This window comes from Aythya fuligula, chromosome 1, assembly GCF_009819795.1.
Source record: "Aythya fuligula isolate bAytFul2 chromosome 1, bAytFul2.pri, whole genome shotgun sequence".
Taxonomy (NCBI): domain Eukaryota; kingdom Metazoa; phylum Chordata; class Aves; order Anseriformes; family Anatidae; genus Aythya; species Aythya fuligula.
In genome coordinates this window covers 162,623,859-162,639,646 of record NC_045559.1, presented here as the reverse complement: position 1 = coordinate 162,639,646, position 15,788 = coordinate 162,623,859, and the positions used below count along the sequence as shown (strand labels likewise).

At 39.7% G+C, this 15,788-nt stretch overlaps 1 protein-coding gene across 1 annotated transcript in view; it reads left to right on the top strand.

Annotated features, from left to right (window-relative positions):
* Window positions 1–1,867: 1,867 nt before the first annotated feature.
* Window positions 1,868–15,788, top strand: part of SLAIN1 (SLAIN motif family member 1) — a 49,568-nt gene continuing 35,647 nt past the window's right edge. Inside the window, exons 1-2 of the mRNA XM_032207753.1 lie at window positions 1,868–2,271; window positions 5,486–5,625. Of these exons, the coding sequence (XP_032063644.1) occupies window positions 1,868–2,271; window positions 5,486–5,625 (544 nt within the window). The remainder of the gene's footprint in view (window positions 2,272–5,485; window positions 5,626–15,788) is intronic.

Here is a 15,788-nt window from a genome sequence, read left to right as displayed (position 1 = left end):
CTGTGCTATCAACATGAAAAAGCACTATATAGCTAAAAGGTGTAACAATCAGATACCTGCTTCCTTTTTGTTGGTCTAACTTTGTCCAGCTAAAAGAAAAAAAACAACTCCATTTTAAATCTCTTTCGAATATTTCCTCTGCCTGGTTGTATTACAGGCGTTGACATTACAGTAAGCTTTTTTTTTTTTCTTTTCTTGTTGTATATTACTGATGTCCAATAAACTCTATACAGCATACGCTGCTAATTATCACTTTACAATCTTAATGGATTAGCATATGTATTTCTAAGAATTAACACTAGTACCATTATTAGCGATAACGACCTGAGAGATATGCCTGTTGCCTGGGGCTAAACATGTAGAAGCTCAATTCTTCTTTTCCTTAGGGGAATAAAGATTATGGCTATCTGTAGTAGTGGAAACTGGATTAGGTTACTCTGATGATGCTTGGCAGAATTGGGGCCAGGAGTTTTTTACACTCTCAACATTTTTCTACTTCTCTCTTCCAAATGGACAGAGGAGACCAAATGAAAATTTTGGATTAAGTGCTGTCTGTTTGCAGTCTGTTACACTGGAGGCTATATGTATTCTTTTCAGTGGTAAAAGTCGTATCATCTGGAAGTCAGTGCTTTGTTCCCTGCTCTGGCTTCCTTTCCAGCCATTCTCGTAGCACTAGCTGTTATTACTTACATTGCAAGAGTGCTTAAGAGATTACCAAATAATCGTGGCTTTTTCCTATCCACGTGCAGAAAAAGGACTCTTTTTCAAAGAGCGTAAACAAAAGAGGGGAGGCTTGGACAGGCTGCATGGTTTCCAAGTTTACTTATGACTTAGACAGAGAATCAAAGCAAAGCCTGTCCCTCCTTACACACCAAACATGAGATAGGATAGGGAACACTGACAGCAGTGCTGGCTGCTGTTGCTGCTACTCTGTCCAAAGCTGGTGCTGAGCAGTTGGGTGGCGATGAACTGATCCAGACATCTCTCAGTGGTGGCTGGCCTGGCAATCCATGTGTTTCCTGGAGTTTTGGTCTGCATTTCGTGTCAGAGCTGTAAGAAACTCGGGAGGCTGTCCCCTGTAAGTGTAAATGAACCCAATGAGGGCCAGACCTGGGTATGTAATGGCTGAGCTGCGGGATGCAACGGGAGGTTTCTTTCAGTACTGAAGGATAATGAAGGATAGCAGATTGATCTGCTTATGTGAACCACGTCAAAGGGAATCCTTTCAATATGGGGGCGATTTTTAATCCCAGGGGTTGTCCTACCCATCACCAATTTCCCCGTGTATTTTTTTTTGTATGCATTGTCCTGTCTTCTTGTTTCATCAGCAGCGCATCTCCCAAACCCATAACCCACATCTCAATGCCACCAATTGGCATTTCTGGCTGCACGGGTGGCCCGACACGACCCCTGGCTGTGACTCCCATTCCCACCCCACTTCAGGCCGCGCAGTGACAGCCCCGCCACCACCGGGCTCAGGGAGAGGGGGCAGCATCCTTGGGCTGGACCCGAGCCGGGGAGGAGCGGGGGGGCTCCGCGCTCCTCTTTGTTCCCTCCCCGGGCGGCTGCCGGAGTGGGAGGGGACCCCACTCGGGGGAGGGGACCCCACCCGTGGGAGGGGAGGGAAAGAAGGGAGGGGAGGAGAAGGAGGGGAGGAGAGAAGGAGGAGAGGAGAAGGAAGGGAGGGGAGAGAAAGGAGGGGAGGGGACCCCACCCGCATCCCGCTCGCCGCGCACAGCGCAGCGCAGGGCCCCGGGCGCGGTGCTCCCGGTGCTCCCGGAGCCCCCCCGGAGCCCCCCCGAGCCCCCCACCCCAGCCGCGGTGCCGGGCGCTGCCCCCCGGCGGCTTGGCGGAGCAGGTAGGGAGGATGGAGGCCGCCTTGCTGAAGCCGGCGATGATGGCGGAGGTGAAAGGGAGCGGCTCCGGCCCGGCCGTCAGCGCCGAGCTGGAGGTGAAGAAGCTGCAGGAGCTGGTGAGGAAGCTGGAGAAGCAAAACGAGCAGCTCCGCAGCCGAGCCGCCGCCGCCGCCGCCACCCCCGGCCCGCACCTGCTGCTGGCCCCCGGGGGGCTGCGCCCCTCCAGCCCCCCCGTGCCGCCCTGCGTGCCCAGCCCGGCGCCCCCCCCTACTCTGCAGGAGCCCCTCGCTTATTTCAAGCCCTCTCCCGGCGGCGGGGGGCAAGAAGACAGCGCCCCGGGGGCTGCCACGGTGCTGGACGAGGTGGCGGTGCTGGAGCTGGAGGATGGATGCTGCGGGCAGGACGAGGATACGTGGTACGTGCGGCTCGCCCCGCGGCACGGCATGGCACGGCACGGCTCGGCACGGCTCTGTGCCACCCCCCGGGCACCGCTGTGGCCCCTCGAGGTGCTCCCGGCACGGGTGGGGGGCAGCGGGAGCGGGGCGGCACGGAGGGGTCGCTGCCCCCCGGTCTGCGCGTCTTTAACCCCTGGGGATGCGGGGATCGCCTGGTTTTGTGTCTCAGCCCGGTTTCGGGCTCCGGTTTACATAAGGAATGAAAATCGAGAGGTCCGTTATCAGGGCAGCGCTGCATCCCCGTCCTAAAGCCCCGGCCCGATTGTCGCAGATCTTCAGGGAGCTGGGAGGGCTTTTGTCTTTTAGGCACTGATCTAAAGGCTTGTTTGTGCGTCTCGTGTAGTTGCAGGACGCATGGCGGTGTGCTAGTGCGTTAGTGCCCAGAATGAAGCAGAAACGAAGGGCAAATAATAAAGCCGAAAATAAAAATTCATAGATTTCATAGATTCATACAGTATGCGGGCTGGAAGGGACCCACAGGGATCATCGAGTCCAACTCCTGCGTCCCTAAAGGACGACCCATGTGTCTGATTGTCCAAACGCTCTCAGATGCTTTGACCTAGAGGAACGATTCCTTGAAAACAAGCGGAAGGGGTCATTACAGACTAAAGATATCAATGCATTTAAAAGTCTGGCGCCTCAAAACTCGCCTCAGCAAAGCATGCAGACATCTTAGCAACTATCCACATCCTGCAGAATTACTATGGAAATCATGCTACGTAACCATGTCAAGCATATGCCCGATTCTGTTAAAGTGTCAGTAATAAAATGTGTATTATCCATATTCAAATACCTGTTTCAATTGTCTATCAATGCTTCAAGATAGCTTTTAGAATGGTTACAGTATTTAAATAGAGCAGAAGTTTACGTCAGCTTAGAATAAAATACAGTGTAATGTAGCTGAGATGTATATAAAATCCTTATTTTGGCACTAGAGATAGGATTTAATAATTAGTCCAAACACCATAAATATTTCTTCAGTGTTGGTTATGTGTAATTCACAGTATGAAATAATGCTGTGCTTCAGTTTTTGAAAACTGCTTTTTCCAATTAAGAGTCATCCAAAAATTGAATAGAAATTCTGCCAGTGATGCTTCATTGTGTGCACTATTGGTTGTTCAGGGCTGCTTGGGATTTTTGGACCTGCCTTGAATCTGCGTATCTGAATACTCAGTCCTGTAACCCATTGCTTATGACAAACGAGCAGTAATGATTAAACTTTCTTTCACACTAAGTGCTGTAGAATGTCAAATTGGTGTGAACCAGTCATGTTAAACAAAATGTTGTTCCCGCTTATTTATATTTCAGGGCTGTACAAAGTCAGCATTATTTTATGTGCCTCAACAGAGTGATGATCTTGATCGAGGTCCTATTTTATTTGCACCCTGGAAGCAATCCTAAATGTTTCCTTGAGGTTAAAACTTATCAACATGTCATGGATGTATGTGTCTGTGGGAAGAATTAGATAACTTATTCTGCTAAGAGTGAGTTGTTTTAGCTGCTCAGCATTTTTTGTTCAAGGCTGAATCTCCATCAATGTCCATCAATGGTCAGCTGTGTGATGTCAGCTGCTTGGGGCTTTTTGTAATATAAATCTTCAAAGCAAACTGATATCTGGAAAGCTAAAGACCACTGTGTATCCTAGTTGTTGATTTATTAATTTTAGACCTCTTTTTTTTTTTTTTCTTTTTTTTTTTTTTAGCTGCAGTTACAAAAAACTAGGACTAGCATCATTGCAGACAAATAAAAACTTTTTGATTTTCAGCTTTTTAGATATCTGATTGTTGAGAATTCATTACTCAGATGTTTAGGTTTTGAAACAGTTCCTCAAGTCAGCAGGAGAGTTCAAAGCATTTCTTTTGTCTTTTTTTTTTTTTTTTATTTCTGTTTTTCTCAGGATAATTTTTTTAAATGTGTAGCCAAGCACGGCAAGGAAGCAAGGGGAAATGAGTCCTCTCCTCAGAGAAATTCAGCAGTTGAACTCAGCTGGAATTGCCAAAGGAGATACTGATTGTAGAGAGATTTATTCATTGTGAGCTGGACAGGGAGTGCTGATTCACTTCACATAAATAAGACACTGAGCAGACATGGGAGAAGAGTTACGCTCAGGGTTGGGTAGCTGTTGAACCAAAACCCTAAAGGTGAAAGACTGAAAGTGGGCACCCGAGAGGTTCAATCGTTTTATTGCTGTCGTTGTCTTGCCTTTTTCACCCCGTGTTTGGATGCCAAATTCCTTTACAGTTTGTGGAGTGTTTTGGTGCCAAAAACCTAAGACTGTCTGCAGTCACATTAATCAGAAGTGGTAAGGCCAAGGAGCTGAAAGCCATCTTTGGTGGCTAATAATAGTTTACATCCTGGGAGATTTGTGTTCTCCCAGGTGAGCTGACGCACTAATCTATGAAGACAGAAGCAGCAGCACAGATTCCAGCTTCAAGAATTTACCCGTGCAATCCGCTTTGATACCTGGCTTCCTAATGTGCTTGACCATCTGATTAGTTGCCTGCTGTAGTCTGAGAATAACACATATGTACTAGTTCTTGCATAGGTTTTTTTTTTTCTGTTTTTTTTTTTTTTTTTTTTTTTTTTCCCTTTACAGGAGTTGAATATCAAAATGAGGTTTTCATTGTTTCTCAGTGGATGTTTTCTAATCTTAAAATGACTGCTGTACAAGTAGGAGAAGATAGTGTGTATAAAAATTACGTTATAACCAGCATCCTGACAAGTTGATCAAATCGTAGGTAAAATTATGAAGTGGGTGACAATGAAATTGTGATTCAAATGTAAATTCAAATGCTGAAATTATCTAATCTCCAGTAAAGATAAATACAGAAGGGAAAAATGGTAGCTTCTTTAGAGTACCTAATGCATTTGAACTTTGGGCCGTGCTGAAATTCTGACGGTGGTAATAATGTGTTGCAAGATTTTTAGAAGATGTCTAATAGAACCTAGATTTGAAGTTCTGGACCTGTACAGTTTGTAATTTGTCACCTAGTTTTCTGAGGAGGCAAGAAAACGAGTGAAAGAGTGTAAAGTTTTATTCTGGAATGTATTTTGTTATTAGTGTATTGCAGATTTGCACTGTTATAAATCATTAGAGAGCAGAAAGCTGAGAATACAAAAGTAAACTTTTAAGTATTGCTTATCTTGCTGACATTTGTGTGTATTTTGGTTAAGGTTGTATGTCTTGCCTACCAAGACTCTTACCCTTCAAGAAAAATCACTGAGCCCTCTGCAGTGGTGCAGACGTGTTCTGGATCATCCAAGTCCTGAGATAGAGGCTGCAAAACGTTCCCTATGCTTTAGATTGGAACAAGGTAATCCTATTCTTTGAATTTCTCTGCTAGTAAGTTGACATTTTTGGCCTAGCATTTGACTAGTGTTCAGTGTTCAGCAAGCTCCAGAAGTGGCCAACATGCAGTTTTCTCATGTACACAAGTATTCCTCCACTCCATGGATGCTAATATATTTTTAATTTTTTTTTTTTTCTGGTGATGTAGGTTTAAAAGTATTCTCCTTCTAATTCTTTTCTTCTGCTGCAAAACTCCCACTTTTTATATTTGATATTTTTCATATGTTTCTTAAAATAGGATTTATTGGGCTCTTTGCAAGAAAACTTTGATGCTAACTTTACTACTGGTCTGGCACTGGGATTTGTAAAACAGTGCTTTTGGTTTTATGCAAAACCAAAATTATCAAGATGCAATACATTTTTAAGGGCATTTTTATCCACATGTAATAAAATTATCAGGACTTTGTTAAGTACAGGACAGACAAAGAGAATCTATAACTTGATTGCTTGCACTGCTTTGTTGGTAGACTTGAGTATTGGGATAAATCAGATTGCTGTTCAGTGCCAGTGAATTTAGCTGTATCTCAGTGTGCTGAATTTTGTTCTAATTAAGTATCAGCCACCATTATTTTTACTCTTTTACCATATAGTATTCTCTTAACCTTGTAATAAGTGTTGTTGAAGAAAGTGATTAAGATAGGAATTAAGGTTTATAAGTCACTAGGAAAGAAAACATAAATGAACAGTATAGGAAGATGACAGGAGAAGGAAATAAAGCCAATGGCAATATGAGCATATGGTTGTATAAGTCAGCTACAGCCCTTGTTAAAAGAGATTGAGCAGGTACCTTTATGCTTTGGAGGATAAAGGAAGTTGTGGTTAGTCTCATCCAAAAACAGGCATTTAACTGAATCAGTCTCTGAAGGTATCTGCCTCTTTGCTTTGACTATGAAAGACCCCATAACACTTACTGTCCTAGCAATATGCAGTTGAGCTCATTTGCCTATAGTTAGGTAGGTGAAACTGAGGTCCACATGTTGGTTATCATCCCACCTAACTTTAGGGTGGAATTTGGCTCCTGATTCAGACCACTGAGATCATGTCTGCAGTGTGAACTGGATGCCTGTGCTTGCAATCAGTGCAAGTCTTGTCCAGAGTCAGAAGAAGCTGGGGAACTGCTCAAGGGATATGGTGTAGGTGTTGACCCAAGGATGAAAGCAGTGATTCTCTTGAGTCCATTGATGGTAATGGGTGCTTGGCACCCACCTGAAGACACATCTTTGTCATGAAGGGTGTCCCAGTCTGGAGCTGAATCCCAGTGTAGAGTCTACTTTCCCATTGACTCCTGTAGGCATTTAGCACAATTCAAGATGCCCTCAGTTGCATCTGGATGACTCAGGAAGGATACAGACCTTCCATAGGTTCTGTGCCTTTTCTGCTACTCTTTTGGCCTCCCAAAAGCATCTTGATACAGGCCTGTGCATCTAAGTACAGGCAACTGAATCAAATCCATGCTGTGAAGGTAGAAACAATACAGAGGAATGCATGACCTGTTTTTCCCTTCCAATGTATTATTTTAAATTTAATAGACAATAAAGGCATTAGAAAGGCAATTTTATTGTTTGGAATTTAAATCACTATATGGTTATCAGTATAATTTCTAAGTAGAAGTCACAGTGAGTGACATTTGTTCCATAGACATATTGACCATGGGTCACTTTGATCTCTTATGTTTTAGTCATTGTTGTGGCATCATGAATTTCCTGGACTTTGCAGAAAGTTTCTCAGAAATTACATGCCATGTGTAAAACCCATTATGGGAGCAGTATGTTCAAGGAGGGAATGGACTCATGTTTCTACTGCAGCAATTCTATGGTAAAATTGTTTTAACTAATATTGACTTAATATTAACTTGAGAGCAGGAGGGGGACTATTTGTGAGGTAGTCTAGTGATAGGACAAGGAATAATGGTTTTAAACTAAAAAAGGACAGATTCAAGTTAGATTTTAAGAAGACATATTTTAGTATGAGAGTGGTGAAGCAATGGACCAGGTTGCCCAGAGAAGCTGATACCCCATCTCTGAAAGTGTTCAAGGCCAGGCTGGATGGGGCTTTGAGCAACCTGGTCTGGTGGAAGATGTCCACACCCATGGCAGGGGGTTGGAGCCAGGTGAGCTTTAAGATCCCTTCTAACCCAAGCCATTTTGTGATTCTATGATTCCAGTAGTTCAGTTATTATTGCTTGTACCTTTACAAATAGTGTGAGTTAAGAAAACATCATCTTTCTTACTCTAACATTGTAGAAGTTGGTTTCACATTATTTATTTCTTTTCCGGTTTTGAAACCAAATATGAGATTGTTTTAAGAATCTATTAATTCCATTTTAAAGTACAATAAACTTTCTCCAATCTGACCTTCCTGTTCTTTTATTTTGCTGTTCACTCTGTCAGTAAACATATACATGCATGTATAAATACATACATGTAATTTTATTCTATTTTTAACAAGTGACTCAATAAGAATAGCATTCTTATTTTCTGGTACTAAAGTTTCAAACTTCATACTTGTGAGTTGAACAGTGTTTTCTCCCTTTAGCCATATGCACTGAAAGGGTATTTTAGAGGGATTTTGAAATCTAGTCATGCCTCTTCTGTTTGGCACAGAGTCAATAGTAACACTGATGTACGTGAGAAATATTAAAAATGTAGTGAAAAAACATTTATAATGTACTAGTCTGTGCTTCCTGAGATGTTTTATAGGTAGAATTCGATTAGTAATTTTGTCCATGATGCATCAGCAAAAAATTAATCTGGTTTAGATTCTCATAGCTCTTTAAGCACTATAGTGCACATAGAAATAAAAAGCAGTAAAAATTGATTTTTGTCTGCAAGGTCAGCATATCTGAATGACTACATGCAGAGAAAAGAGCTGTGAACCAAAAAAAGGTAAAATTTTGTGAGGCTGTTTTTCTGGGTTTTAACTAATACATGTTCCCTACTTGCAACTTGTAAATCTGTGCTCATTTATTCCTGCTCATGTAAGTTTTCCTTATTGCATTACATTCTGATCTTCATATAAATATTAATTTGTTTTGTGAACTATCCCAAATTAGGTTATCTCATAACAAGACTAAAGGTCTTGTGGGAGACTTATGTCAAAGCAATCCTAGGTGATAAAATAATAAAATGACTACTTGATTTTTCAGGCTCAAGAGTCACTTGGATCATGCTTTTCACCTTGCTGTGCTTACCAACCTGTTTCTTTTCTAGTGAAAAAAAAGTGTTTTATGTGTTTCATTGTGGAAATAAGATTTCATGTTGGAATAAATCTTTAAGGGCATAAGCACGGTGGTGGTATCCTGTAGGTGGTTCTTCTGTGAAGCACTGTGACAAGCTTCTCATCATTCCTCTGGTCTACCAATAAGTAGTTAAAGCTTATATCTAGTTTATAATAAACTAGGTTTATTACAAGCCCTACTTCTGTGGACTGAGCATGCTAGCTCTAAGGAGGATGAAAGTTAAATGTAACCTCATATGGTAAGATCTTTGCTTGGAATTTTTCCTGTTTTTCATGAGCAATTTGTGATGAGGTATTGTTATTTTTATTTTTATGTTTATTTTATTTTTTTAATGGCCTGACCTGGGTCACTTTTTTCTTTTTAGCCTTCCTCATTCATGTTTTCTGTGAAACTTTTCTGGTTTGTTTTGTCTACTGCAGCTCTCTGTGCAAAATCAATTCCCTGTCACTCATTTTTTAGTATTGCTTTCTATCTTGTTTCCTGAGATTCATTCATATCAGCCGGGTCACATAATAGTCTTAAAGCTGTGGTGGAGCTTCTATATTTTCTTGGTAATACTTGGGGATGCTGGGAGATGTCAGTGTTAAGTCCAGTGAGAAGAGAGATGTGGTATGTAAACTTCCTAGATGCTGCAGGTTGGTATAACTCCTCCAAAATCGATGAAATGATGTTGATTTACACCCTGGCTGAAACTACACTACGTAGCTTTGCTTCTGTAAACTGCTGTCGAGCAGCCGGATGGATAAACTGAGGAGTTAAGAGGCTTAGCAAGGAGTCAGTCTGTAGGAGCTCAGCTTTTATGCAGAGCTTCAAAGCATATCTCATCCAGTTCAGCCTGCCAGACAGAAAACCTCACTTCCTTGGAGAATATGAAATACTGGTTAGATTCAGAGTTTGCCTTGGATGAATTTTCATTCAGAAATGAAATTAATTTATATCCTTAAGGTTAAACTATTATTCGTTTAATAAAGTAAATAACATATTTCAAGATGGATGTCATTTTGTTGTCCATGGATGTTGTAAAACAGATCCACTGTCAGTTCTTCCTTTGTTTATGATTTTACAAAACTCAAGAACCCAAGAACCTCATCAGTGAAATTTTAGCCTTTATTGTGCTGGATCCCAATGTCACATCAATTAAGTTTGATGTCCAAACAAATAACAAACCTGCAAGAAAAATGAAGTGGGGTGGAGGAATATGTAATTCAGCAGAACTATATTCTCTTTACCTGTAAAAAGTCTTAGCTGATAGGGCCCCAGAGAGACTGTTTCACCTGGATGAGAAACTTTGTGCTTACACAGAACTGGGCCATGTTCTGTCCTGTTCACCTAATTCTCTTTTCGCTTCCCAGGGGTTCATCTTGAAGTCATTTAGTTTGACATCTTTAAGATATAAAATACATCTTTAAGATATAAAATACATCAGCTACTAAAAATTGCAGTCATAAGGAACTTTTACACTGTGCTCTATTAACAGCAGAATCAAACAGGAGATACTATAAATGGAAAAAAGCTTATATTGTGTATTGAGTTGAATCCAGTGGTGGTTTTGAACTGCAAGGTTTTATTGTTTTTTTTTTGTTTTTTTTTTTTGATGTGCATTGATGCATCACACATGTATGTTATGGCATTCAGGACTGGATTAAGAAGATCTAATACAGCTTTCTTGTCCTTATTTTTCATATGTAATGGAGATTAAAATTTTACATACAATGGTTTTGGGGTAGCAAATGATAATGTCCTGAAGCTTGCAAATGATAGGATTGTTGTTTCCATCATAAATAATACAATTTCTAATGCTCTAGAATGAATGAAAGAACTGGCAAGACCAATTCAGTTCCTCTCTGTATGCGATTCTGATAACAAAACGTTCTGGGTATCTGTAATTCCTGTCAGCATCTCAGTACTTTTGGGGAGATACGACATTGACTAGGAAAAGATGTATAGCTGTCTTTCCCCACAATGCAAGTTTAGTGCTCAGAGCACACATATACATTTGTAAGAATTATTTCCTGTTAGATTTCATTTGTTTGAAATAACCCCTTGTAACACCTGTATAATTCCAAGCAGTTCTTAGAGGTTTTGCAAGTGCTGCTGTCACTGGATTTTCTAACACAGTTGCTGAAGATGGTTTGTATATTTCAATTGGGAAAAATTCATTTTTTATATTCTACTTGGAAGCGTGTGCTTGCATTTCAAATACAGTATTTCTCTTCTGCACTGGAACGTTTCTACTCTGCACTTCAAGATAGAAGTGCTTGGTTAAAAATTCTTATGACAACAAACGCATAGAAGATCAGACACTTCATTCACAGTGCAGATATCCCTTGTCTTTTTAATATGGCTCTTAGATATGACATCTACTTTTTATTAAACTATAATAAGCATGCTACTTAAGAATTTATTTTCATATTTGGGAATTGACTGTTATGTGACTTATAATTAAATACTTTCTTAGAAATGAGTTCTAGTTGTCATTATAATTATGTGAAAATGCAGAATTTGCAATCTGAAGTCCATAATTTAAAGGTTTGTAGAGTAGTTATGTTAGGTATTACCTCCGTAGAGAAGATATCTGTCTCATTTTAGAATGCTGTAAGGTAGCATAAGTCTAAAAACAATAGTAGTAGCATCATCCTTGACAGTTATCCTAAAAATACAGGCACTATTATTGTTATCCAGTGGATTACTAATCGCTGTTTTTGTTTCCAAGGTATAAAACTGCTTTCCCAGGTAGAATTTAAAAACAAAACTAGTTTTTATTAATGGGCACAGATACACTTAGTGATTCATCCTCTGAGGATAATTTTTCTGTGGGAAAGAGAATATTTTCAAAACTAGACTGTTCTGGAAGCTGTCATATAATTTTTCTCCTGATAGCCTGTGTATCTTGCTCACTGTTTGCTAGTCCCCAAATGATCATTATAGCTTTTATATTATTCTCATTATCTTTCACTGCAAGTTTTTGATATCTACAGAAGAGAACTGGAAATAACATTTCAGGATGTAGATGAGCCTCCCCCATGTGGTATATAGAGGTAGCACTACTTCTTTATAAAGATATTGTTTATTTCTTTTCTTCAAAAAAGAAATAAACAGAATCACAGAATCACAGAATCACAGAATTTTCTAGGTTGGAAGAGACCTCAAGGTCATCGAGTCCAACCTCCAACCTAACGCTAACAGCCCTCCACTAAACCATATCCCTAAGCTCTACAAAGGGAGCACTTTGTTTCTTGTCTTTGTAGCATTGCATCTTTTGTTCAGATTCTTCTGTGCCATGATGTCTATCTTCTGAGAGCTGTTTTACTTCTAGAATATAGTCCACAGACTTGTAAATATGACATATAGTCTTTGTTCTTGGTAGCTCAACTTGTATTTTAATATATTAGAAAGAAGTTGATTGTCTTCACTTTCTTTACCAAGTGTTCCACATCCAGTATATCTGTTTTCACGTTTTATGGATATACAACATATAGACCAGTAATTAGTTTTTAACTGGGCTTTGTGCAAATGTTCTTGTAATACAGTAAAACTTTCTGACACCGACACTGGAATATAGTCAGTAAGCTTTGATCTGAATATTAGTGAGGAGTGGGCATTCACAAATCATAGAATCATAGAATATCCTGAGTTGGAAGAGATCCATGGAGTCCTGCATCCAAGTCATTTATGAAAAATGCAGGGCTTAAATTGGAGTCCTGCAGAACCCCACTAGATTTGTTTGATCTTTTTAATTTTTCAAGATGGGTTGTTAGTTTGAATGTTAGAGACATTGTGTTTTACAAAAAATAACATTCCTGAGTTTTCAAAGCCATGAAAAGATATGTGTCAGAAACAGAAGTGGTGTTTAGACTGTCATCTCTTAGGGATGGGGGCTGTAATGTATCATATCCTTCAGGAGTAGCTTGTATAATGTAATACCAGTTTCATTGGACTCCGGGAAACATCACAGTAGAAGGCCTTAGTAAAAGAGAAATAGGCAAGCACTTATAGGCAAGCACTAAATATGACAGGATAAAGTGATGGAGGGAGTCATTGTTTCTCCGTGGTGTCATCAAGTTTCTTTTTGTCATTTCTGCTTCATGTATTGTAGTGTATTCAACATTAAAAGTGTCTCACAATTGTTTCTTAACTTACTTTGAAATAGTGGGTTTGAAATGCTTCACTGTAATTACAAATTAATCTTTATTTATAAATAAAAAAGTCTCTTTGTGAGGAGGCACGTATGTTTTTGTGTTGGACTTATTCCAAGAAAAAGATATTGTTATTTTTGGTATATGTGGGCGCTGATAAGTTTGAAATTATTACTTTGATGAAACAAATGTGTGGTTGTTTTTTTTTTTTTTTTTTTTTTTTTTAGTGAATAGCTGGAAAAGCATCTTAAACTTTGCTGTCTAAGCTCATTTCTGTTTATTGTGGACCTGACTAGTTCTGGGGGTGGAAATGCTTAAAAAGATACTGTAGAGTGCTTTTTATCCCACAGAGTAAGGCTTGGGAAGAAAGGTGTTGCAGAAGTGTAATAATTGTGTTGATGGTGTTTCTGTAACTTGTGTGCTTTTGACTATTCTATTTTGTGCTATTCTCATGCTTTCTCTGTCGTACTGTACTCTTTGTTGATAGTGTTATGCTCCTCTCTCTTTCCTGTGTTACTTCTTTGCAAGAAGCAAGTATTGCCTCTTTGTTAAACGTCTGTTCAGTTCTCACTGCAGTGTAGGTACCTACGGGAAGTACTGACAAGGCAAAATTTGCTTAGGGTGTCTCTGGAGAGGTGTCTGAAATTTTTTTAGAAGAGCCTAAACTTAGCAACATGCTCTGAATTAGTGCCAGGAGGAGACAGTCTTTCTCTTGGGAGTCTGAAGAGAGTAGTCTCTCTAAAAATTGTCATTACAGAAGTCCTGACCCCACAGACAATAATAATGATGACAATGGTATCTATATCAAATATCTATATGTCATTTTACTCATTTTTCTAGAAGTGGCTATCTTGTTAGTGCTTCTAAGTGTGATGCTAGATTGGTGTTGAACCTTAATTCTACAGTAGGATGTATATTCCTGATACTTTCCTGTTACATTTATCAGTCACTTAAACCTGTATCAGAATTTTCTTAATCCCAGTATTGTGGTTTTTGACCTATTTGGATGAAAGCCATATTTTACAATATCTTTTATTTTTTGAAGGATTTTATATCTTTTCTCTGCTTTGAGTAAAAGTGTTAACACTTTCTCATAATAACCTTGTCATTGTGACACCTGCTCTGTGTATCCAAAAAGCACAGGGCTCCTGGAGGGTAGTGCTGCTTTTAACCTTGATTTGAGTCTAACTTTTAGCTTTTCTGCTCTGATGTGGTATAGGCAGTGGCTATGCTTGTGCAAAGAAAAAGAAGTGTGACATCTTGGAAGAGAGTGTTAGATTCAGAAATGTAGCTAGAGAGTGTCCCTTGCAAAACCCTCCTGCCAAAGGTTTAAAATGTAAATAAAGGCATCAGGTAGACACAGTTGTAGGGGAAACTGTAATGTTGCATTTAAGGCTGTTTCTTGGATGTAGGGGAGATTTGGGACTTACCCATAGTGTTAGAAAAAACATAGAGTTAATGCTTGAATTATTTGATCTTTTTCACTTTGTGATATGATAAAGTTATATCCTTATGAACACATATATTTGGGTTCCATCTGGTATGTAATTATTATCCTACACTGTTAAGAGAAGGGTGTGAAATTGTCATTCTATGAGTCTGTTGTTTACAGAACAGGCTCCTTACCTGTTATCCTTACCTCCATTGGAGATGGTGGGCTCTATTTGAAAGAAATGAGTCAGCGTGCAAAAGAAAAAGAATTATATATGCTATCAAAATTTTAAATTTAGGAAATTCAAATTAGCTATATTTTTCTTGCAGCCAGTAGTTCTTCTGAGAAAAAAAAAATTAAATCTGTTTGACTTGGATTTTAATTGCTGTTAGTGTGTCTGCTTAACAGTATAGTATATGTCTGCTTGGAACTGTCTTCTATCCTATGTGGCAGGTGGAAATGAAATTCTCTCATTAATAGAGAGGAACCCTAGGCCCTTCTCTGAAGTAGTATGCTAACTGCTCAGACATAGTCTTTTTGCTTTTCCTCTAGTCCAATGAATAGACTAAAGGAATAGGAGAGCTTCAACAGAAGATCATGAAAGCTCCTTGTGTTTATACAGTTTGCCGTAATTCCTACATATCTGTGAAGAGTTTTAGTTGATGTGATTTTCTTGTTGTTGTTGGAATGGCTCTTTCATTACTGTCTCCTCCATTCCTTTATTCAGCACCTGAGACTCAAGCTGCAGAAAGGGAGCCTGTCCAGCAAAATGTTGTGTGACTGCTGTGGTTGCAATGACTTTTGTACTGAATTCACAGGAAGAGAAACATGATTGCACTGACAATTGTATATCTACCAGTACAAAGACACAAAGACTCAAGAGATCACAAAGCAGCTGTTGTTCTCTAGGGTTGAAAACATTTCCAAAAGAGTACTATCATTGAGCATTTTAAACTGCTTCTGGCTGAGTAAACTGGACCCATCTAATGTACAGTTGTTAGAGATTAGAGAGACTTTATTTCTGCACAAAAAAGCCCTATCAGGTTAGCTGGTTTTGAAATCAGGCCTCCTTCTCAGACTGGACTTAAGAATTTAGATGGCACCTGTCATTTTTTGCTATGTAGAAAGCAGATTGCTGACAAGATGTAAGCCTCTGATGTTCCTGGTGGTCTTTCAAGTGGTCTTGAAAGGTAAACATGTATATGGAGCACCCAGAAGATCTCACTGTTTCTTTATCAAAACATAAGTATACCATAAGACTTGCTCCTGGTAATACGTCAAACCTGTCTAGCTTCAGTAAATCCACACATGGCAGTGCAATG